Raw genomic sequence first — 24,279 nt, forward strand, 5'->3', positions numbered from 1 at the left:
TATGAAGTGCAGGAGCGACACCAGCTTCAACAGCGGTGCTATCGCTGTCTGGACGCCGGTCCTGCTCCCTATGTCGCCCTGGATTAGGTTCAGTAGTTTTGATTTTTTATTATGTTTTGATCAATACAATGATCTTTCACAAAGCAAAACCAGAAACATTAAATTAACATTTTTACAAAATTACATGAATACATAGGGCCTCATTACCCGGTAGGCGGTGAGCCATGGCGCTATTAGCGCCATGGCTCATGCCGGTAAAATACCGGCACCGCCTTGGCGGAAAGGGGATTTACCCGCAAAGGGACCTCGTAGTAAGGCGGTAGGGATTTACTGGTACCGGTATTTTACCGGTACCGGTAAATCCCTACCGCCATCCGTGTAATGAGGCCCATAGTCACGATGATATTACAATGAAAATGTATTCATTTCAACACTACATGAGTATAAAAAGCATGCACAATATACATTTTTAAAAACAGATAAGTTTTCTTAAAAACAGCAGTCATCTATCCTTAATTAAACCTAATTCATCCAGCATTCCTATTCCTTTAACTGTTAAACACAGTTCATTGCCCGTATTTAATGGATTCCAAATGTCGTCAGTTGAGCTCTCTGCTCTAAGTGGGAACAAAAGGCTCAAATGTCCTGTCCTGATTTCCCTAAGCAATGGACACTCAGTCACCACATGTCCAGTGTTGGTATCACTTAATGAACTTTACAGTAACTAAAAATAGTCAAAAGTGGATTACGTCCTTTATCAAGTATATGAAGAATTTCCCCAGCAGGAAAGAGATTGAGACGAACGCTTAGAAATCGTAGTCTCTCACCTTAGGACAAGGACATTGTTCAAGATATTTAGGCAACATTACGAGAGTGTTATCTATAACAGAGAATGTTGAGTGTACCGCAGCAAGTAGTTTGTGTATTGTCTCCCTGTTTGGCCGGTACAGGGAATGTATCTGTCCATCTGTCAGGGCCCAGGGTGTGGCCCTTGTTCAGGGTATGGCTGCTTGCCTCCACCTCGCCACCTGCATCCCAGCCGTTACCCTCCTCCTCCTCCTCCTCATCCTCTCCCTGGCCTCCTGTCGCCATTGGTGCTGCTCCAGCTCATTCAGCTGCACTGCCGCGTGCAGCGCCTCCATGTCCATTAGTACCACTGAGAGGGGCAGTATAGTTCTGTTGGAAGAGTTGTCTGGGTGTGGGCCTTTTCTAGGGTTCCTGGTTGTGTTGGGTGCACCTGGGGGGAATCGGTGCATCTGGGGCCTGTTTATCCCCACCTGGGACCATTTACCATCTGGTCCGCGGTGCCGGTGTTTCCGGCAGATATCTGGGGGTGCTGCTACTACCAATGTCTGTGTTTCTGGCACTGGTAGCACACAGTGTGGTGTTACCAATGCCGGTGTTTCCGGTGAAATGGCTTGGAATTTGCTGATCCGGTAATAGTGCCGGTACCGGGTGCTACCAGCACTTTATTGCCGGATCGACAAACTTGTAATGAGGGCCTATGACTTTACGTGGGATGAAATAGTTAACTGACCAGACTAAAAAAATATCAGAGGTGAGCATTGGTAAAGTTTAATTTTATCTTGAGGATATCCCTTATTAAGATGTATTATTAATAACAAGTTCAGTCAAAATTATAACATTAAAAAAGATTGTAGGGGTCGACATCCTACCAGTGGAAGGACTTCATGCTGAAGTTCACAAAAGAAAAAGATAGAGGAATGGTAATACAGGGGGACAAACCAGTGACATTTACACATTTAGATCAATGATGACTTTCTCAGGTCTGACAGTGCCGCCACTGTATGATTTCACTAACAGAGCACCAAACTACGAGCCCCATAATCCATTTGAGGACAAATGTAATCCAGACTGCTGTAGTACCTTGGCGGCAGTCACGAGTGGTGTCTGTGAGGCCGTAGAAGCTATGTTCTACTGAGTACATGTTGAAAGCCACCAATGACCCCACCCCCACTGCCTCCTGAAATGCAAAGAGACCCTCATGACCGGCAAGATTCAGGCAAAAGCAGAGCTCCTGCCTGTGGGCGTGGCTGCAGGGGAGCCCTTCCTGTCCGAGTGCCATTGATGGCTCTGATTAACGGTAACCAGTACCTGGGGTACATATGATGAGCAGTAACTTTTACCGATGCTGTTATTTAACGCTTGCCATTTAAAAATAAAGTTAACCTTTAGCGGTTTCTAAGCGCTGGATAGGGATTTGAACCTGTTTTGCACCACGTTGTCTTGCTTCGAAGACAAACGCATTGCCCATGAGCTATCCTTGCTCCCTGGCAAATGCATGCAGTCGTGTGAACGAGTGGACAGACAAACACTAGAACTGCCAAATACTCCATAGTGCTTCAGACACACAATAGTGTTTTTAACACATTGGTAGAGATTGACAAGAAATTATATTAAGGCAGAACGTTATACTTGGAAAATTGTAACAGTTGAGTGAACAATCAAATAGTCTCCATCAAAGTTACAGTAGAGTATTTCCTGCATAAAGATGTATAGCACTCCATTCTAGTGAAGGTATTCTGCATCTCGTTTAATGGCTCAAATAAAAACAATGAACAAGATAAGGAAGAGCAACATTGATGAGGGTCCAGACAGGCCCGGGGGCTGCTCGCGTGCCCGGGTGAGTGGTTTAACATTTACTCCACCAATGCACCTGCAAAGTGGCACATTTGAGCCTCGAGGTGCCAAAGATTGGTACGCCCATGTGCGCTGTGCATAGGCTTTGCCTCCTGCTAAATCACAAGGAGGCACCTAGTTCTGAAACAGTAGACCATACGAGTCCAGCGGTAACCGACATGTAGCCGCCAGACCCGTAATGTTTTACCGGCGCCTGACTTGCCCGAAACACCAGGGCATTACAACCCCGGCAGTCTGGTAAGTCATGAGCCGGTAATTATAGGACTCAATGGGAATGGGGAGGACGGAAGCACCGGCACCGTTGATAATGGTGCTTCTGTGAAAGTCTGCGTCCGGCGGCAGACTCATAGTTTGCCGTTCCGGAAACAACGGTGCCGGTAAGCTTACTGGCACCATTGTTTCCAGACCGGCAAGCTTGTAATGAGGGCCCATTTCTCATGCAGAAAGTACTGGTCGCATGTCAGTGATTTTAGAGACAAAATGGTGTTGCCAGGAGCGGAATAAGCAGCTGTTTGGGTGAGAAGAAAAGAACGCTATGCCCAAATGTCACTCTCAAATACTACAAACCAGAAAAGCACCCACACGGTACTAATTTAGATTTGCAATGGGAAGTCAGCATTGGCGACATTCAGAAACAAACATTTAAATCCTTTGAAACAACAGGATTATGGAAACACATGGCTAATCTGATTATGCACAAACATAGGTTTTATTAGAAACAGGGACTATTATAATGTGGTATAGAACTAAATGCTTCATTAGTATGTCTGATCTTGTGATTGCCGAGTACTGTTAAGATGGAAGCAGGTCTAGAATAATCAAAGCATATCAGAGTTCATGGAGAGAGGAATAAGCAGTATTAGAGATGTACAGGTCATCAATGCATTCTAGCCTGGGTTATGGGCAAGACACTCCTCGCTAAGATCAAGCGATGTTCAGAGAACAGATTGCAACAGGTTCGGATCACAGAAGATCAGAGGAATTTCTGTGCACAGAGGTACGCGATATTAATCAAAGAAACAGCTGCAGCGATTGGCGTCAGAGACTCAAACTAACGCTGCTGCCAAGCTAGTCTGGGGCTATGAGAGCAGGCACATGCATACCGATAGTTGCTAGCGAGGTGTGAGAAATATTGAATTACCTGTCGGCAGCCCAGTTTGGGGAAAAGAAGCGACAGAAAAATAGAAAATGTTTCTGGAGATGATGAACAGGGAGGACCCTGCATGAAGACAAACCAGTACACATTCACTAGACAACAGGCATCTCCATGCAGAACCCAACAACTACCAGAACAATGGGGGGGGTGTGTGTGTGTGTGTGTGTGTGTGAGAGAGAGAGAGAGAGAGAGAGAGAGAGAGAGAGAAAGAGAGAGAGAGAGAGAGAGAAGGCTGGCAGCAGCGAGCTTCCCGACAGTTGTAGCCTAGCGAGATAGATTCTGGTCTGGATAGAGCAGCAGAGGTGTGGCACTCCGCAATATTGTATTATAACTCACGCTAGCTGAATTCTAGTGGTATTGATTTGCTTAGCTCGTTTCTAATTGTTTGCTGATAGACAAATTCAGGATATCAGTTGCAAGTATTCACGTGATGATCACGTGATCTCTGAAGCCGCGTTCGGCTTATCAGCGCCCAGAATGTGAATTTCCTGGACTAGGGAGTGCCGAGCCTCCCAGAGCAAGACCACATATCCCTGGAGATGGGATAAACCCCGATTATCTGACAAGGACAATACTTTGAGAACCAAAGGAACTTTGAGAGACATTTTTCTTTTGAAGAAATCATTATTTTTCTTTTGAAACACAAAAGACTCTAGAAATTCTGGGGTGGAGGTCAGAAACCGGCCACCACTAATGCCCGGGGTGAAGTAAGCCTAAACTAAGCCCTATCTTAGGATCCATCTTTCTATCTTCTTTGAAATAGAGCAGCATAGTGATAGGTTATCTTGGGTTTTGGGATGGAGGACGAAAATGATCTTCTGAGACATCCAGACAAGCAGCCTTTTTTTGTTTTATATCAAAGGGAGATCATTTTCGAGGTTTGGACTAGAGAAGGCTTTCTTCCATTTATAGTGTTGTTGAACTCTGCCTCCATCTTCACTGCCTGCGTCTGACCTACTACACTTCCTATAATTCATTTGACGGAGAAAGGAAAGCTTCTGTAGCGCTTTGGTGGTGAAATGAGGAGCGAAAGTAATTAGAAAGTACATAATAAGATGGAAAACCATTCTTTCAGCAACTTATCCTAGTCAACAAGCTCTCATACTGAACCAGGTGCTCTGAGAAATCCAAAGTGCTGTGCTTGTGCTTATGCATGTGTGCAAGGGCTTTTTGACTATGGCATCAGTAGTGCACAGGTTTGAACACTCGACGGGGCAAAGGGACAAGCTTTCAAAGCTAGGCTTCAGGGCATCACCTGGGACAGATTGTAATCGTGCTATATTTCAGGATTGGACATGTTTGATTTCCTTTCTCTCTGTAGTTTCGGGGGGATAGCTCAGAGGCAATGTGCACGCCTTGGAAGCAAGACGACACAAAGCAACACAGGTTTGAGCCCCGGGTCCGTGCTTAGAAACCTCTGGGTATTAAGTGCCTTATACATAACATATCATATAATTTTGGTCCCAATGATATTGTAATACTGACTTGGCCTCTACATTCTTGCAAGTTGCTGATTCACACATTTTCAGATGGGTGATTTCTGTCTGCCCTGGATGAAAAGGCGATTTGTAAGGTGCTAAGTGTTGTATGCTGCATTCATCCCAACCCTCTATAAAACTATTAAGCGTCAGACTTTTCAGAGGTCTGTAGTCTCCTCCGACAACTTTAAAGGACCCATTTTGAAGACCACGTTCATGATATGCACCGCAACTCGTGAGCCACTTCGTCTGCCGTGCTTCTCAATGCTTAAAATCATCGGTCCAGAGTGGAGTGCCAACCTGAGGAAGCAATGAGCTGCTGGGTAGACCACTAGAGAAATCCAGCAATGGATCATTGCTCTCAACATTTCACTCACGTGCTCTGCCACACGCACACACACAGAAGACAATCATTAATTATCAGGATGACTGTGTTCTGCATGGTGTTGTACAGTATGTTGAGGCAGGGGGCAGTGATGTGCTGTACAGAATTATGGGAAGTCCAAAGTCTTGTGTAGTTTACGCGCCGCTCTGAGCACTACAGTGATATTTCCTTTCCTTTGCTGTACCTAAGCTTCAGGAGGGTGGTGAAAGAACTGTGTTATGGCTCAAATCCCTGCTATCCTCAATTCACACGATTCAAGTTACTACTGGGACCATTTGCCATGCTCAGCAAGTAACAGGGCTGTAACCTGAGGGCACAAAACAAGCAGCCTTGCTTTTTGTGCAACGCTTACATAACTTGTTTATGTACAATACAAATCAAATCAAACCAAATCAAATTCTTTAATGTGATATAGTATGAAAATAAATTCAAACTTTACACATATATTAATAGACATAGACAAAAGAAAAAAAAAATCATACATATATATAAAATCATACACATAAAATCAACACATCTAAAAATCACTATTAATAACATCTGAGGCAAAATGCAAAGGAAATAAGAGAAAATGTGCGTTTAAGTAGAAGAGAGATAGATATGGTCACTGGAGACCTTCATATTATTAATTACATGCTTTCAATCGGCTTTGCCAGGTTTGCAGACACCCTCAAGTTACTACGTAGAGATCAATGTTAAAGTTCACTCAATTTTCCACTTCATGTTCTATCTGTTGCCAGACGTTGTATAGGGCTATGAATAGATGCATGTTCGATGTGTTGGTACAGTACTGCCAGAATCTGAATTTGGGTATATAAAGCAGATCATGCACAAATTCACCCAAAAAATGAACAATAGTCTTCTTGAGTGCTCTGCATTGTGTTAGTACATGTCTAGCAGTCTCTAGGCACACAGAAGATTTACATATTCGGCAAGTTCGCTCTGCTGCAGGTATATTTTCCCTTGCTCCTATTTTAGTCAAAGTAGGCAGTTGTTCCAGTCTAAATAGAATAATGAAACGGCGGAGTCTTCTAGTTGGGCAGAGAAAAAGATAGTCCTGTGGTTTCATGAACTTATATACTCTGTAGTTCACAAAATGATAAGATTTAAGGGAGTCAAGGTGGGCAAAGTTCTCTAGCCAGTCCCAATGGTCCACCTTTTTCCCCAGTGCATTTAGCATTTCTTTAGTCACACTTGTCCTTCTCTGCGTCCAGCCAATTTCGTTTAGAAATTTTCCCATATCTTTATACAGGGATGAGGTGGTGAGTTTTTTGCTTAGTTCCTGGTGTAGGGCCGTTAGTAGGGGATTTGGGAAGCTACTTGTCATTTTCAGGTAGAACCCAGTTCTTTTTTTCAACACCATAGCCTTAAGTGACGGAAGGCCCAGCTCCAATCTTATCAAGGCCATTGGCACTCCCGGGGGAAGCCCCAACATACGCCGCTAGAACTTTCCCTCTAGCACTTGTAGCCACGCCAGATTTACCGTCAGCAGTGATTCCAGGCCATAAATAACCATAGGGGCAAAAACTTGCATGTAGAGGTGGCGAGTTCCCCATAGAGTAAAGCCCCCTTGTTTGTTGGTGAAAGATGCAATGAGTGCAATCACTTGAAGGGCCCTGGTGTTACGGCCCTGTTTACAGAGCGCATAATCTCCTAGGGGCTCTATTTCTACTCCCAGATAGCGATAGGAAGGGGCGTACAGAATTATCTGTTTATGTATTATTAGATTCACACGGGTAACTCTTTTCTTAGTGAATCTTAATACATTGGTCTTCTGCAGATTGATGGTCAGGCCATTGGTCTTAGCATATTCCCAAAGGACATGTGCAGAACGCCTGAGGCCACCAATGGTGTTATCAAGGACCACCAAATCATCTGCATACGCCAAGACTGCACACGTCACCTCACCTAGTTTTGGTGGGCAATTATTAGCCTTCGCAAGTGTTGCCGGGATGTCGTGTACATATAGGTTATAGACGAGAGGGGCTGTGACACAGCCCTGTTTCACCCCTCTATTTTGGATCACATTTTGGGTTGCCTGCCCCTCCTGATTGAGTCGGAGGCTTACCGATGTGTCTCGGTGAAGCAGTCTAAGATAATATAACAGACCTGTGGGACAGCCCAATGCTTCCAGTTTATTCCAAAGCCTCGCTCTAGGGATTGAATCAAAAGCGGCCTTGAAGTCTATGGACAATGCGTACATTGGGGGCTGCTTCTTACTAAGTGCTCTCGTAGGCAGTACGTCCATTACAAAAAGGTTATGTGAAGTCGAGAATTCCCTCCTGAAACCGCATTGAAATCTGCTGAGTATTTGTTTATCTTCCACCCACTTTTGCATTTCGCTAAGTAGGAGGGAGGCAAACAATTTCCCAGACACATCCAGCATGGATAGTAGTCTATAATTACTAGGATCTGTACGGTTGCCTTTTTTATACACCGGGATCAAAATAGCCTTTTGCCAAGATCGTGGAATTTCCCCCCGTGCAAATACCTTATTAAAAAGTACAGAGAATAACTCTGCCCAAAAATACGAGTTACTTTTTACTACCACATTCGCTAGCCCGTTGGGTCCGGGGGCTCTGGAAGATTTAAGGGTAACAATTTTGTTAAGTATTGCCCCAGGTGAAACATCAAAGGGTTGAATGATCGGCGGTTTCCCCATAGGCCGGCTAACCGACCCCTCTACTTCCATATTACGGTTTTGAAGAAATTGCTCCCATACTTTCTTACTTATTGGGTTAGCAACTGAGCCTTTGGCCTTAGTTCTATTTTCATTTAAGAGTGCCCAGATGCTTCGGGAGTTTCTGGAGCAGATTGTTTCAATGAGTCGCCGATAGCAGCCGTTCCTCTCCGCTGATTTGATGCTCTTCACCTCCGACCTGTATCGATTTTTAATTGATCTTAGTTTCTGTTGGTATAGGGTTTCAGAGAGATTCTGACCTTTTATGCTACGTATCGTTCTTCTCAGACCTCTCTTGGCATCTCTAATTTTCCCGTTATATGGGAGAGGATCGTTTTCTTCTTTCATAACATATCTCTCTTTGGTTGCTGCGTGATGGCCTGAAAAACCTGATATCCACTCTTCTATTTCATTAGCAGACATATCCAGGAAATCCCTTCCGCTCTCTTCTGTATCCCACTTTAGCGCTTCTGATGCCGCTTTAACATTCTTCTCAGACCAAATAATTCTGTTTCCTGCACCATTGGTTGCGATACTTCCGATGTTGAGCTTGGGAGTGTCCGGTATCGAAGTCCTAAGTGAGCATATTATTGCCGCATGGTCACTCCAGCTGTTGGGCTTTACCCACATGTCAGCCACTCTAGTTTGCATCCGGGGGCACATAAATATGTAGTCCAATGTACACCGTGATGATCCATTGGACCAAGTGTGCTTCCCCGGCCTATCTCCCATGGTGCGACCATTGATCATAGCCAGGTCCCAAGCATCAAATAATTGCAACCACCCTAGACCTTCCTTTTCTCTCTTTCCATGGGTCATCCTACATCTAGCGCTGAGATCTGGATTAGTGGAAATAGTAGTTACATCTTCCATGTGACAATTAAAATCCCCCGCTATCATGACTGCAGCATTATTTGGTCCCATTGCCCAGGTGGAGAGTAAGTCCGCTATAGCCTCTTGAAGATCGTCTCTTACACCTGCGCCGGGGGGATTGTAGAGGTTGATAAGCAGGAGCTTACCACTTCCCTTGTCTTGAGGGTAAGCTACCTCTACGGCCAACAATTGGTCCTCAGCTCGGCATTGAATTTTGCGTGACAGCATGTAGTTTGCAATCCCCGTAAGTAAGCTGCCAAACGGGCGTCCTTTGCTTCCCCGGTGTGCCGGTGATTGGTGTATAACATAACCATCAAAGAAGAGGGGTTCCCGGGCCCAGGTCTCTTGTAGGCATATAAAGCTATGCTGGAATAGAAGATCTGCCGATCCCTCTGCCCTGAGTAGATGAGAGAAGCCTCTGCAATTCCAAGATATTAATGATAGGCTTCAATGCTTGTGCACCAGCTGCGGCAGTGTCTCCAATAGGGACTTGATTGCTTGTTGTACTTCAGCCAGGAGAGGGTTTTCCCCTACCATCCGGCAGGAGTCTTTTTCCAGGTTCGGAGTTATATCTGGGATTTCTGGAATTGCTGTGAGATCTTTCTCCTGCAGGTCCACATCAATAGCGATGTCCACAGCTTTCAGCTCTTCCTCATGTTTTCTGAGTAGTTGGGCGGTGTTCAGGAACACGCAGTGTAGAGCAGAGACATTAGGATTAGGGCCCGATAGTGGCTCAACAAATAGGAAATCCTCTGATTTTAATACCCGGAGTTGAGGGATATGGTATAACCTGGTCAGTAACTCCGATCGTGCCAGCCAGGAGTGGTTATCCCTTGGGTATAAGTTCTTTATAAGGCAGATGCGATTCGTATGGTTAATCTGAGTATCCTTCGTTTTCTCTGGGAATATAGGTTCCGATGATTCTCTTAATGACCGTCTCTCGTATGAGGTATCATGATGAGTTATTATACTTGCTTCACACTCTATTTCAGAGATCTCCCCGGTAGTGAGATCGAGGTTCTCCTCACTTTGCTTCACTTTGGGTTTCAACCAATCCGCGAGGGGGCCTTTTTTCTCTGCCATTCGAACCGCCGCTCTCCTCATCCTTTTCCGGGCTTTTTTAGAGCGAGTCTCCCTCGCCGGGCCACTTCTCCCCGAAAGAGGCAGAGAACCTGTTGTAGGGGGGCAATTTTTATGAGCCTTTTTTGCCAGACTCCGTTGTTTCCGTGTGAGGGGGCCCCGAGGACTATGGTTCTGCTCCCGCTCTGCTTCCTCGATGAGTACCTCAATACAGCATTGGAGAACCCTGAGGGCCAGGGGAAAAGCACCAGCTGTGTGATGAGGCCCTTGGAGGTGCTATGTTGTGGATACCTCAGAGCACCACAAGTGTTTCTAATGGCGGAACACTAAGGGTTCTGCAACTACCCAGTTAAAGAAAAATCAACAATTTTTCCTCAGGGAAATATGTCTCATGGGTAAGGAGGGGGTCGGGGGGGGGTACCCAGAGTAATATTCAGGGTTTAGAACTATTCAATGTGGGAAGAAACCTTGAGAAATTCAGCCCAAAAACATTGGTGGTTTTCTGAGCATAGAAAATCTGATGGCAGCACTGGCACCGAATGGAGATAGGTGCATGGAGCGGGACAATACAAGAAGCCTGGTGGTGTCAATGGACGAGATAGCGATGGCCCTGGCTGGATCTGCAAATGGCAGAGTTGCAGGACCAGATTCCATCCCAATAGAGTTCTTTAAACATGAGAAGGTGATCTGGGTGTAGCCCCCATACACAAATGGCAACTATGCCTCTAGGTATGTGTCTGCATGTATGGGATTTATAAAGCCCTAACCTAGGCAGCAAACAATGGAACTCTGTCAAAAAGGAGAGAATACAGGGATAGACTGGGAGCAGAGGAGGCGAGTGGGGAAAGAGGCGCTATCAACAGAGGAGGCGGAGGGGAAGGGGCGCTATAAGCAGAGGAGGCGGAGGGGAAATGTGTGCTATCAGCAGGGAAGGCGAGAGGGGAAAGAGGCTCTATCAGCAGTGGAGGCACGAGTGGAAAGAGGCACTATCAGAAGAAGAGGTGAGAGACAAAAGAGGTACTATGAGCAGAGGAGGCAAGAGAGAAAAGAGGTGCTATCAGCAGAGGAGGCAAGAGGGGAAAGAGATGCTATCAGCAGAGGAGGCAAGAGAGAAAAGAGGTGCTATCAGCAGAGGAGGCGAGAGGGGAAAGAGGCGCTATCAGAAGAAGAGTTGTGAGGGGAAAGAGGCACTATCAGCAGAGTAGGCAAGAGGGGAAAGAGGTCCTATCAGCAAAGAAGGCGACAGGCGAAAGAGGCATTATCAGCAGAGAAGGCGAGAGGGGAAAGAGGCACTATCAGCAGAGGAGGCGAGAGGGGAAAGAGGCACTATCAGCAGAGTAGGCAAGAGGGGAAAGAGATGCTATCAGCAGAGGAGGCAAGAGAGAAAAGAGGTGCTATCAGCAGAGGAGGCAAGAGAGAAAAGAGGTGCTATCAGCAGAGGAGGCAAGAGGGGAAAGAGAAGCTATCCGCAGAGGAGGCAAGAGAGAAAAGAGGTGCTATCAGCAGACTAGGCGAGAGGGGAAAGAGGCGCTATCAACAGAGTAGGCAAGAGGGGAAAGAGATGCTATCAGCAGAGGAGGCAAGAGGGGAAAGAGGTGCTATCAGCAGAGGAGGCGAGAGGGGAAAGAGATGCTATCAGCAGAGGAGGCAAGAGAGAAAAGAGGTGCTATCAGCAGAGGAGGCGAGAGGGGAAAGAGATGCTATCAGCAGAGGAGGCAAGAGAGAAAAGAGGTGCTATCAGCAGAGGAGGCGAGAGGGGAAAGAGGCGCTATCAGAAGAAGAGTTGAGAGGGGAAAGAGGCACTATCAGCAGAGTAGGCAAGAGGGGAAAGAGGTCCTATCAGCAAAGAAGGCGACAGGCGAAAGAGGCATTATCAGCAGAGTAGGCAAGAGGGGAAAGAGGTGCTATCAGTGGCTAAATGCCTGCACGTTCTTCCATGACAAATATCTCCTCTGCCCTCTCTGAAGTTTTGCCCAAATAGGGATGGGCCTACAGGTGTGACCAGGGCTAATGCAAGCAAATCCCAAATTCACACTGTCATAGATGCCATTCTACTGGGATGTACGTGATTGCACCGCGGCACAAATGTATACATTCGAAAATGCCGGATTTGAAAAGCACGCCGCAGTGTAATCAGGCAGATTAGGTTTCTCCACACCCCCTACCCCAACACCCGCCTGCTCTACCTTTTGGCAGCAAGCAAAGAAGTGTGCCGTCGACTCGCCTGTCTCCCTGCGACACCAGTTCCCTTCACTTACGTGGATGGGACCTGGCGCCGCAGGTTCCTTTTAAAAGAAAAAATGGTTAACTTTATTTTTCCTCCACATGCTTTCGATTTGACAAAAGCGGGGGACACCCCCGCAAACCCTGATCCCATTATAGAAAACAAAGGGGACAGGGGACACCCCTGCAACACCATCTTCCCTGCTTCGCTACAATGGGATAGTATGGTATAATTGTTCGACATTTTGGGATGTACGAAATTTTAGTACAGCCCAAATTCGAACAATTATACCATACATGTATTTTCGGGGGATTCGATTCTACAGTACACAGGTACCCCATTCTGGGGGACATTCATTTGCATTGTCCCATGAGACAGTAGCAGATAGTATTCATTTACCCAATTTGAGATGTCTGTGGAGGTCGGGCTATGATACAGGATTTGTAGGATTAGGGAGAACCTGGGGCTTTGGATCCACTCATGTTGACAGTGTGCAGATACCATCGGAACACACATTTTCTATCTGTGAGCGGGAAAACCCAAAAATAAAAATACTCCTTGGTTACGCAATAACCACAAGGACCTGCCCATCTGTGGCCCCTATTCAGTGGAGCCAGGGCTGACTGCAAAGGAAATAGTAGTGTGGCATAGAAGAAAAAAAGCAACAGGGTGGCAGGCCAGATAGGAAGCAAAAGGCTGGTGGAGGAAACTATGTGATGAGCTAGGTGGGCGATCTGCTATAGGTGAGCAGAGTTTCACAGGTAGGCATAAAAGGGGCCAAAGTTGTGAGAAGATTCGGAATGTAGACAAAAGTACAGGGGTGCTAGGAAGGAGATAGGAAAGAGGAAATAGAAGGGATGATGGAGATGGATAAAGGGAGATCAAACAAAGTTAAGAAGTGTCAGAGAGAAGCTGGGTCTAGGGAGCAAGGAATTCCAGGATGGATTGGAAGAGAGGAAGCTCAGCTGGTGGACCGGTCAGGATTCACAGGCCCAGGGAGGTGGAGAGAGGAAAAAAGAGGGGACAAGTGACAGCGAGTACCAGAGGTCAAGGCAGGGCACAAAAAAATAGGGGGCAGAGGAAACGGACAGACTGAATAGCAAACAAAAGAACGTTCAAACAGCAGTAGGAGAGACAAAGCAAGAGGGAGAAGGGGGAATGGAGAAATAGAACATGGTAAAAGCGTGAGGATGGAAAGGAGGATAACCTACCTGGGAAAGAGAGTGAGAGAAAAGCGATATTAGAAGACGCTTGCTCTGATAAAGATGTGGTCCAGAGGATGGGGTAAGAAAACAAAGGAGCAAGTCAGGAAACAGAAATGGGATGTAAAAATAAAATACAGAAGAGAATGTGGTGCCACAATGGGATATAGAAGAGACGAGCGGAGGAGAATAGAAAAGAAGATATCCTGAAGCTGCCCCAGGTGAAGGCCCCACAGGGAAGGGGGAAGTCACGGTTGGAGCTTCTGAAGGCGCTCATGCAAGTAAAAAGATTGCAGTAATGGTGGGATTGGAGATATTAGAAACGAGAGCCATGAAGAAGGTATAAGAATAGGTGCAGAGAGCAACCAGGGTGGGAAAAGGGGAGGGACCAAAGAACACTTTCCTGTCGAGCCTGAGACTGGTAAAAGCAGGAGAAACCTGGAGCCACCTTTCAACAGAAGAAAGTGCCTTAGAACAGGGAATTAAAACAATAGAATTCTGTGGAATAAAACAAAAGACAGAACCGAGGAAAAGGCTGCAGAGGACCTGAAGTGGGAGAATGGGAGAAAAGACTCCCCCCAACCTCCTCGCGCCCCTGGCCCAGAGGATCGCGGCCCAGACACCCGCCACAAGATGAATTCGTCTTCTATCTACCAGACAACCAAATACCCTGGTACAAGAACATATGGATGTGCCCACCAGCCTGCCCGCCAGCCTGCCCTACTCAAGCCGACACCTGCGGCATGGATGAACTCGACTAAGCCCTTCAACAATAAGGACATACATCGTTAGAGATGCCATGACGACCTAGCCAACTGTCAGAACACACGTGCAACCATGCACACTGGACACTCCCACACCAATCCACATGAAGAATATACTCAGTGCTATGACGTAGGTGACGGACACACCCACTGACGCGCATCTTTATTATTTTTCACATAGGTTCTCCGAAATGCAGAAACGCAAGACGCACAAAGCACTCGTTTACATGCTTGCTGACGCTTCTCCCGACCCTTGCATCGTGATGAAAATACAACGAAGACATGATACTGCCTATGAAGCCATGTGACACCGCAACATAAGTGCCGTGCATTACACATCCCCACCTATGAACCAGGCCCAAGTAGGCCGCAAGCAAGAGCCGCCATGAACACTGAGCGAGCAAGAGTACAATTGCTGACCCTGCAGAACGAGCCCAGCGAGAGCTGGCAGCCAAGGGAGCGATGTTGCAACTCGTATGCTACCAGCCGACGCCAAGGTCACACCTGTAAGCAAAACCAGGCACGCAAAGGCAAATACAACTTTAAATGTGCAGAATTCTGCCTCAGCCACGGTCTCTCCTCACGTGACCAAGCCAAACCTGACAAGGAGCCAGACCCACGAGGGAGAAGTCGCCTGGGTCCCACGTCTGGGACACAGGCTGCAACAATGAAATGACCCAGTAGACACCTACAGCGATGGGAAAGGTCTGCTCTCAGGCCTATGAACAAATCCTTGCATTGTCTGCACGAACACATAGTTACATATTGTTGCAAATGACAGGTACACCGTGAGCTGGGAACAACGATGGTCCCAGGCTGGGGGGCTCGCGAGTGGACCAATCAGAACATGGGAGCGCTCATCACTGACGCCACTAACATTAGCCAATCATTAGGGGTCTTCGTGTAACAATTTTCAAGTATCTAATAGAAGGGACAACCCAAGTATACCACCTGACTGACCCTCAACCACTAACAACGTTCTCTATATGTATGCTATACTAACCCTACCACTCGAGGAACCAATCCAGAGTGGCGATAGGTTTTTTCGCTAACGTTCCCAGGTGACGCAAGTAGCGCGTCATACTGAGGCAAAAAGGGGCCTGCGAGCCCCACGAATTTCGAGAGTCTGGACGGACGCGTACGATCCTAGACCCATCCCTGCCGTTGTTCAATAAACAGCAGAACCACCTTGCTTCTTGCGTGTGTCTCATACTCATTTTTGGGAAACACGGGAGGAGTTGGGGCCTCCCAGCCCGGAGGTCCGCGGAAGGCCCAGCTGACCCCGGGAGAAACTAAAGACAAAATTCGGAGCCGAGGGGAAAGAGCCCTAAAGACAAGATATACAGTTAAACTAGGATATGGCTAGACAGCCAACTAAAACAAGAAGAGAAGGCAAAGAAGATGGGTCCATGGACAAGGCAGTCTAAAGAAAAGGTCAAACACCAAACCAAGGAAAAGAAAAAGAGGAGAAACTAGGACCAAGGAAAGGGGCGAGTGAGTAGGAAGGGTTGCCCATGACATCAACCTTCAGAAAAGACAAGCAAGAAGAGAGACCCGAGGAGTAACCTGGGGATTAGACCAGGATCTAGGAAAGACTTACATGCTGGCTGACAGAAGCACTTTACCCTTCCCCAGAGGGTGTGCTAAGCACTTGACAATCCAAATAAAGCACCTTAAACGAGGGTCCCATGCATGCCTCATTTTTGATGAGGTGTTACAGTGCACAACTATGCACGTGGCCCAGAGATATCCTTCTCACAGAAGGTGCGCAACAAACCGGTGCTGTGTCTGACCCTTCTGGGTTGTTCTGGGTTCAAACATTGGTGTACATGCACTGCATGAGCAGTTCTACACCCATTTCATTTCCACTCCCAGCGCAGAGGTGGAATGCCATGCATCTTACTAGACGATCCCTTCAATGGCAATATTCTGAAACACACCAGCAGGTCTTTGCTCCTAGACCCCACCCCTACAGGTTTTAAGAACCACTCCATATGTAAAGAGCAGGCACGTGTCTGACATACTTGCATGTAGAGAAGAGCTAGGATTGCACTTGCCATCTGCCCTCCCACTAGTGGGGTGCAATGTGCGCATAATTCTTTTATAACACATGCAGGTGCTTTGGATAACATGGTCAGAGATTGCAAAATGAAACTATCTTGCAACCTGTGCTGTGGTATTATGGGATAGTATTTAGTAGGTTAAATAAAAAGAACTCATGTTAAAAAGAGCTCATGTCCCCCCACTGTGCCCAGTGCAAAACATACAGTAATATCAACCCAGGCTTTAACAAGCAGGCCCACAATTTACAAACGTATGTATTTGTTGGTATTTATTGAGCCTACACCTAGCTTAGGGAAGCAAAGGAGCTCATTGGAAGGGGTTGCAGGCATATGTTAGATGGTACTGGGAGGGGGTGGGCGGGAAACAGTATTTACAACATAGGGGGTTTCTTTTTCTTTTGAATGGACCAGTTGGCATTACTGGGGAAATTGCTTACAATTATCCTATTGAGTGAGCACTCCCCTCCGTGCTATCTTGATTCGTTTTGAGAATACATGGAAATATAACAGCAATAAGGATGGAGAAGGTATGTCATATTTTATTTTCACCCAACAACAAAAAAAGAATTGCAAAGGCCTCCTGCTAGGTATTTTCATGGATTCCTATGGAACCCACCTGCTTTCTTGCAGATGTAAAAATCAGGTGGATTCCATAAGAATCCACAGCATCTTAGACGCATCACATCAGACGCAAGTGGATTGGCTGTTAGACTTCCAACAGGGAGCGAAAGGAGGGGCCGGAATCTGTATTTTTAATCCGCGCCCCCGCTATGTATCACAAATCCAGGAAAATCACAAAATGAGAAAAAACGTTCACAACACTTTTTAGGCATGGTTTTTACTCACAGTGTGAAACCTTGTGACAAGAAAATGACCCACACTTAATAACTGGCATGCAACCTAGGGTAGCTGGAAATAGTCGCATTTCCAGGTGGTGGGGAACATGTAACCGTGCTGAGTGGAATTACACAGGAACATGTGTGGCATCTGACACATGGATGCAAAATTCTTATTTAAAAAGTAACGTTTTCATTCTTACCATCATTATTCGTGTCCATTTGTCTGAATATCTTGTCTGTTCGTTTTTCAGGCGTGGATTCGTCTTCTGGCATTTTCATCACCGAGGACACCATCTTGTATATCGCCTGAGTGAATATAGTGAAGAGAATGTGCTTTATAAAGAGACTCTCCAACGGGAATCATAAGAACACGAATAACGAAATGAGAGAGGGCAAAGCTACGTTTCGGGGCTTTGTCTTCTTGGAATCAATTAAATGCCGACTATCCTATTAGATAAAATATATAATGAAATGTTTCAATTAACTAATAACACTAGCTGTATTGTATACATTAAAGTTACTCACTGCAGTGACTAGAGTACGCACAGTCCTTAGGCCCCTTTTCCTCCATCCTAGTGGGCGTCCCCAACATGCGGACGGTACGGGAACCTTTGGCAGTAAGAATTGAGCTTACCCTTTAAATTTAGCACAGTGCGCAGGGGCACAGCCCCGGCATGGGAACAGCCCCGGCATGGGAACGCCTCCTGAGGGCCCGCTCTTTGGCACCTTATCTCGGTCACTTTTTTGACACATTGGACACTTAGATACCTTGCTACACATAATACTTTAGCCCCTTGGCAAACAAGCGGGGAAAGGTGGGTGGGATGTATGGAGGAAAGGGGACTAAGGACTATGACTATTCTAGTCACTACAGTGAGAAACATTAATAAAGCAATATGTCCCAAGCGGCGGGGGCATTACCAACTCAGGTCGGGCCCATAGTTAACGAAGGCCCGGGGCATTACCTGAGTCAGTAATGCCCCTGCCACGAAGGGGCATATAGCTATTAGCTATTATATAGCTATTAGTACCCTGGCCAGCAAGAACTGTGTGAGCGAGGCACTAAAAGCTTTTATTTTGTCCCGAAATGCTACGGCATTTCGAAAAGAAAAAAAAAAAAGAAAATGGATCCTGAAAGGGAAAACTGAGTCCGTTTTCCCTTTCCATGGCAGCCATCATGAGTGGACGCGCTGGAAACAGAAGCGTTGCCAACGCGTCCGCTCCCGAAAAAAAAGAAGGTAGGCAAGGAGGAAGGGAGGGGTAGGGAAAAAATAAATAAATAAATAAACGGTCTCCGGCGGGGGATGATGGAAGCCTCCAGCCGTGTGGAGGCTCAGAGCGGTGATGGACCCACTCCGAGTCACCACACGCCTGGAGGCTGCCATCGTCCCCCACCGTGGACCAAGGGATAGAAGGTAAGTGGGGTGGGGAGGGCAGGGAGGTGTGAGGAGGGAGGCAAGAAAAAAAAAAGCCTTACCTGAGTCCCCGGCGGGGGGCAAAGGCAGCCTCTCAGCCGTGGGGAGGCTCGGAGCAGGGATGGCCCCACTTCGAGCCTCCTCATTGGCTGAGGGGCTGCCACGCCCCCCGGCGAGGACAAGGCGGCTGGAATCCTGGCCGAGAATCAAAGGATTCTCTGCCGGGTAATGCCTCGGCGAGGGCCAATCAGTATTGGCTCTTTCATTCGGATTGTGCCCTCGCCCGGTACTAATTACTTATACGTCCTGTCCCCTTTCCTCCATCCTTGTGGGTGATTCCACCAAACAAGAACATAGGGTGGAGCTGTAACAACCTGCCTCCTATCTAGAACGAAGCCAAAAGGTTCTTCAGAACCGCCTGACCGAACTCTGCATCTCGCCTGGAGCTGGTATCCAGGGAATAGTGCTTACAGAAGGCAGACCGAGTGGCCCAAGCAGCCGCCCTGCTGATGACATCCCAAGGAGCGTGTCTCTGAAACGCAAAAGCCGTGGCCCTTGCTCTGACCGTATGGGCATGAATTCAAACCCGGTTTGCCCATGGCTGTATTCCCCTTTGAAATGGCCTGGACCATCCAATGGACGATAGAAGCTTTGGAAGATTGGGTGCCGGAGGACGTGTCCCCAAACGTGATGAACAATGTCTCAGATCTCCGGAAGAATTTTGTTCAAAAGAGGTAAACCTTGAGGACTTCCTTGAGGTCCAAGGAGCGCAAAGCCCTTTTGGCATCCGACTGTGGGTTTGGGAAGAACACAGGCAGGCAGTTTCATGATTCAAATGGAATGGAGTGACCACCTTGGGCAAAAAGTTTGGATGAGTGCGCAAAATGACCTTGTCGTTATGGAACGCGGTGAAGGGCTTGCATGATGACAAAGCCTGGAGCTCGCTGACCCTGCGTGCCTAAGTGAGCGCCACCGACAATACAGTCTTTAGTGTCACCAGCCTGATGTCCACCGAGGATATCGGCTCAAAGGGTTTCTGCTGCAAGGCCGCCAGAACCACATTAAGGTGCCAGACCGGGTGGGGGCTGTGCACCGGAGGAGAAAGCCTGGACCACCCTCTTGAGGTGGGCCTACACCACAGGGTTGGCTGCTGAGTGCTCTGGGGAATTCTTGTAGGCCCGATGGCCACCAGATAGGTGAGGTAGGTTTCGACCTGAATGCCGGAACAAGCCAGATGTGCAGAAAAAGCCTACACGTCGTCCAGGGAGCAGATGAGGGGGTCAAGCCCCTTGTTACAAGCCCAGTAGCAAAATCTTGTCCATTTTCTCTTGTACTGAGCCCACATAGATGGCCTCCTGAATGATGTCCCAGTTGTCCTTAGAGAACTGAGCATGCTGGTCAGGAACCAGGTGGCTAGGGCCAGCCTGGCCATGTCCGGGTGCCCCACTGCCCGCCCTGCTGTGTCAGGAATCCCATGCTGGTGATCGGAAGATGGATCGGTTACTGGGAGCACAACTGCAGCAGATCTGAGAACCATGCCCTTGATGGCCAGTGCTGGGTGGTCAGGATGACCCGGAACATGCGGAGGGTCCACTGGAGCAATGGTGGAGGAGGAAACGCATAGCACTTGCGGCGTGCCAGCAGAGCTGGAACTCGTCACCCAAAGACCCCTTACCCCAGCCTGCCCAAGGCACAAACAGGGGAAACTTGGAATTCAGAGGAGATGAAAACAAGTCCAGATCAGGAAACCCCCTTCTCTAGAACAGGGGCAACAAGGAGTTTCTGTGTAACTCCCATTCGTAGGTGTTGAACCCCAAACGGCTGAGCTGGTACTCTTCCTTATTACTGTCCCCCGGGAGATGGACCGAGGAAATCCAGATCCCTTTTGTGAGGGCCCATTCCTAGATTGCCACCGCCTTCATACACAGAAGGGGGAATGGGTGCCACCCCGCTTGTTCAAGTAAAACATTGTTGTGGAGTTGTCGGTCTTGACCAGAACCGCTGTGTCCCTGATGGGGGATAGAAAAGCCTTCAGTGCCAGGCCCAGCGCCCTGAGTTCGAGCAGATTGATATGCAGGAGGGCTTCCGCCCTGGACTATGCTCCATGAATGGAATAGCCCTCCAGAGTAGCCTCCCAACCCGAAAGTGAGGAATCCGACGTCACCACCAAAGTGGACTCCGGCTGAGTAAAGGGGGCTCCCAATGCTACATTGCATTCCATCAGCCACCAGGTAACATCCGGGGGGAGGAGCAGGGGGATTTGGATCCTGTCCGACTGCAACCCTGTTTCCTGTTTCAATTAGCCACCAGGTGGAGCTGGAGGCACCTCACCTTGAGGTGGGCATGTTGGACAGTGAGCATGCAAGATCCCATCAGTCCCAGAAGGTGCTGGAACCACCGTGCCGAGGTGGACGAGTTGATCAGAAAGTGACCTATCGCTTTGCAGAGGGAGTGGAGCCTCTCGGGCATGGGGAACACCCTCTGCACTGCTGTGTCCCAGCGCACACCAAGGAACACCAGATCCTGGGCAGGAGTCAGCTGTGACGTCCACCGGTTGAGAGAAAAGCCCAGTTGGCGAAGAACATCTGCCAGTCGTTGGCAGGAGTGCACTGCCCCCTCTGGTGAGCTGGCCCTGACCAGCCAGTCGTCCAGATAAGGGTATGAGTGATGGCCCTCCAGGCGGAGGAGACCAGCCACTGCGTTCATAAACTTTGTGAACACACAAGGGGAATTGAGGCTGAAAGGCAGCAAGCACCTGGTACTGGAGGTAGTATGACAATCGTGAACCGCAGACATTTCTGCTGCGGCTGGTAGAGGGGGACATGAAGGTACACATCCTTGAGATCTAGGTAACACATCAAGTCCCCTTTGCATAGAGACTCTGCTATATGCGTGGGAGTAATAATCTTGAAGCGTTCGAGCTGTGAAGACAGGAGGTCCAGGACTACCCTCAGGCCAGCCTGATGGTTCTTGGGTACCGCAAAAATCCTGGAGTAGAAGCCGGAGCACCTGTCTGATTGAGGGACCCGCTCCACCGCTTGCATCTCCAAAAGAGAAAGGATGGATGTAAAAGGGCTGGGGACCCTATCTGCAGCAAAGGAGGAGAAGAGGGTAGATGAAAAGGAAGAGGAAGACTGAAGCCCGTGGAGACTATAGAAAGAATCCTAGGACTCTTGAAACTACACTTCCAGCTCTCCTGAAAGAGTTCCAGCCAGCCCCCTACAGGCGAGCTGTGTTCCCTGACCGTTACGTCACTGCTTTTTGGCATCTGAGGCAGGAGGGAAGAAGGCGGAGCGGAAGAAACACACAAAATCTTCTGCTGTTTCCTCTTGCGGTCACTGGGCGACCTGTCAGGCCTCCTGTCTCCACGGTCCCGAAACCCCTTGAATCCAGTGAAAGCGTGGGGTTTGAAGTCAGTTCTGCCGTGGGACTGAGGGAAGGACTTTTGCCCTGGTTTAGTAAGGATGGCAAAGGACTTGGCGGTCTGTGTGGAGGTCTTCTTTTTTGTCAGCTCACCATTGGTAGACAAATGAAAAAGATCCTACCCCTCAAAGGGAAGATCCAGGATTCTCTCTTGCACATCAGAAGAGAACTTCGTGGCATGCATCCATGCTGGCCGTCTCATCCCGACCCCCAGGCACAGCCCCCTGCTGACTGTATCGATGTGGGAGACGGAAGACTCCTTGGCATCATGGTCAAGGAGCATCCTCCAGGCCGGCCTTAAAGGAGGCTTGCCTCTCCAGAGGGAGATCAAGCAGGAACTCCCACAGCTCTCGCCACAGCTTCAGGTTTGCCGTGGCTAGGAGGGCACCAGCGTTAGCCTGCCGCAAATGCAGGCCAGAGTTAAGTTAGCAATGCTTGCCGAAAGACTTGAGGGCTTTGTCATCTTTGGACAGACAACTGGAGGTGGTCCCTGCAGAGGAGGATGAAGACGATTGTTGAGGACGCAGCCAATACTGAAGAGTGAGCCTGGGGATGGGAGGCCAGGAGGACTGGATCCCATCTGAAAGCCTGAACAGGCTGTCTAATTTCTTGTTCATCTGAGTGTTAGCCCTTGACTTCTCCCAGACCTTTCTTGCCACCTGCAGGACACCCGTCTGGAGTGGAATGCCTGAGCGGCTCGTGGCATGCCTGGCCAAAACCTCTGCTAACACTCCCGACTCCTGGGGTGCTACCTCTGGCTGAGGGACCGTCAAGAACGTCACAAGGTCCTGAAGACGGTCGTGTATTGCCTTTAGAGAGGTGGAAGGCTCTTCGTCCTGGGCGTCATCGCCCTGCCCCATTTTTCCAGACGGAGGGGAGTTTGGGTTCTGAGACACCAGAGCCAGAAGGGTACCCCCACCCCGATTTGGACCTGAAGATAGCTGTGAATCCATTGGCTGCTGCGGGGGAGGTATTGGTCATGCAGGAGGAGGGCTCTGAAGTACTGGCAGCGTCTGAACAGGAGGAGGGACTGGCAACAGCAGTGGATGCACTGAGAAACCGAAGGAGGGCACAGCGACGGAGGCCTTGGAGGCATGACCTATGGCATCACCTCATTAATTATCCCCTTGAGAAGCCCTGTCATCTGCGGGGAGCACATGTTGGTGAGGAAACGCTCAGAGAAGCAGTTCGTGCAAGCTGCTGGATCGCGATGGGCAAAGCCCTCTGCAGCACTGGGCCTCCTTTCCTGATCGAAGCATCTAGGCGCCTGGGGCGTGTAGCCATAAGGATGCAAGGGGTAGATGTAACCCTGCGAAGACCAACCACCTGTACCATAAAGTCCGCCAACAGTTCTCAGGAGAAGGGGACTGGAACCTTCTTGCATGGCACACTCTGAGGGCGAACGACCGGGGAGGCTGGAAACCAAGATGACCACCGGCCGAGCAGGCTCAACCACGTGCTTTGTCTGGCTTTTTGGAGCCTTGCCTACCACTACTTGAAATCCTGTGGTAAATCAGCGGGACCAAGTGGCGGTAACGATAATCCCATTTGGCAGTAGTTTAGATGGAATTCTGCCGAACTACCACCAAACTTGGAATGAGGGCCCAGGGTGTACACTTTTTTAAATACTGGTAATATATTATGTATGAAACACAAGACTATACCTTCCAAAGTACACAGTGGAAAATCCCTCTGCACCCATCATACCATGCAGGGCCCCTTACATACTATATAATTACAAGCAGCTACCAGGTCACAAGCTATCGATGTACAGCTGCCCTTCACTGTAGCCAGTGCACATTGAAAAAGGGGTGGACTGTATCCCTATGTTACTGTGTGTGAGTATGCCCGCCAGTTTTTCTGGAGGGCAACTGAGGTTCCTCTGCAGCAGGGTACATACAGTTAGACATGGCTTGCATCTTGATGGGCCCGTCTGTCCTCTGAAAGGATGAGAGGCGAGCTAGGCAGGTTCAGATTACATCAGAATGGTAGCAGTCATGCTGCCTTAATCTGTTCTAGGCTTTCCTTGGCCACCT

The 24,279-nt window shown here is 48.3% G+C and overlaps 1 protein-coding gene across 5 annotated transcripts in view; it reads right to left on the reverse strand.

Moving 5' to 3' along the window:
- The window catches only part of HPCAL1 (hippocalcin like 1), a 1,330,750-nt gene that overhangs the window by 42,126 nt on the left and 1,264,345 nt on the right, over positions 1-24,279 (reverse strand). For all 5 annotated transcript variants that reach the window (XM_069605979.1, XM_069605981.1, XM_069605978.1 and 2 more), the window contains one exon: positions 17,606-17,711. In XM_069605979.1, the coding sequence (XP_069462080.1) occupies positions 17,606-17,711 (106 nt within the window). The remainder of the gene's footprint in view (positions 1-17,605; positions 17,712-24,279) is intronic.

The sequence above is a fragment of the Ambystoma mexicanum genome, chromosome 4p (assembly GCF_040938575.1).
Source record: "Ambystoma mexicanum isolate Mex_15411 chromosome 4p, UKY_AmexF1_1, whole genome shotgun sequence".
NCBI lineage: Eukaryota > Metazoa > Chordata > Amphibia > Caudata > Ambystomatidae > Ambystoma > Ambystoma mexicanum.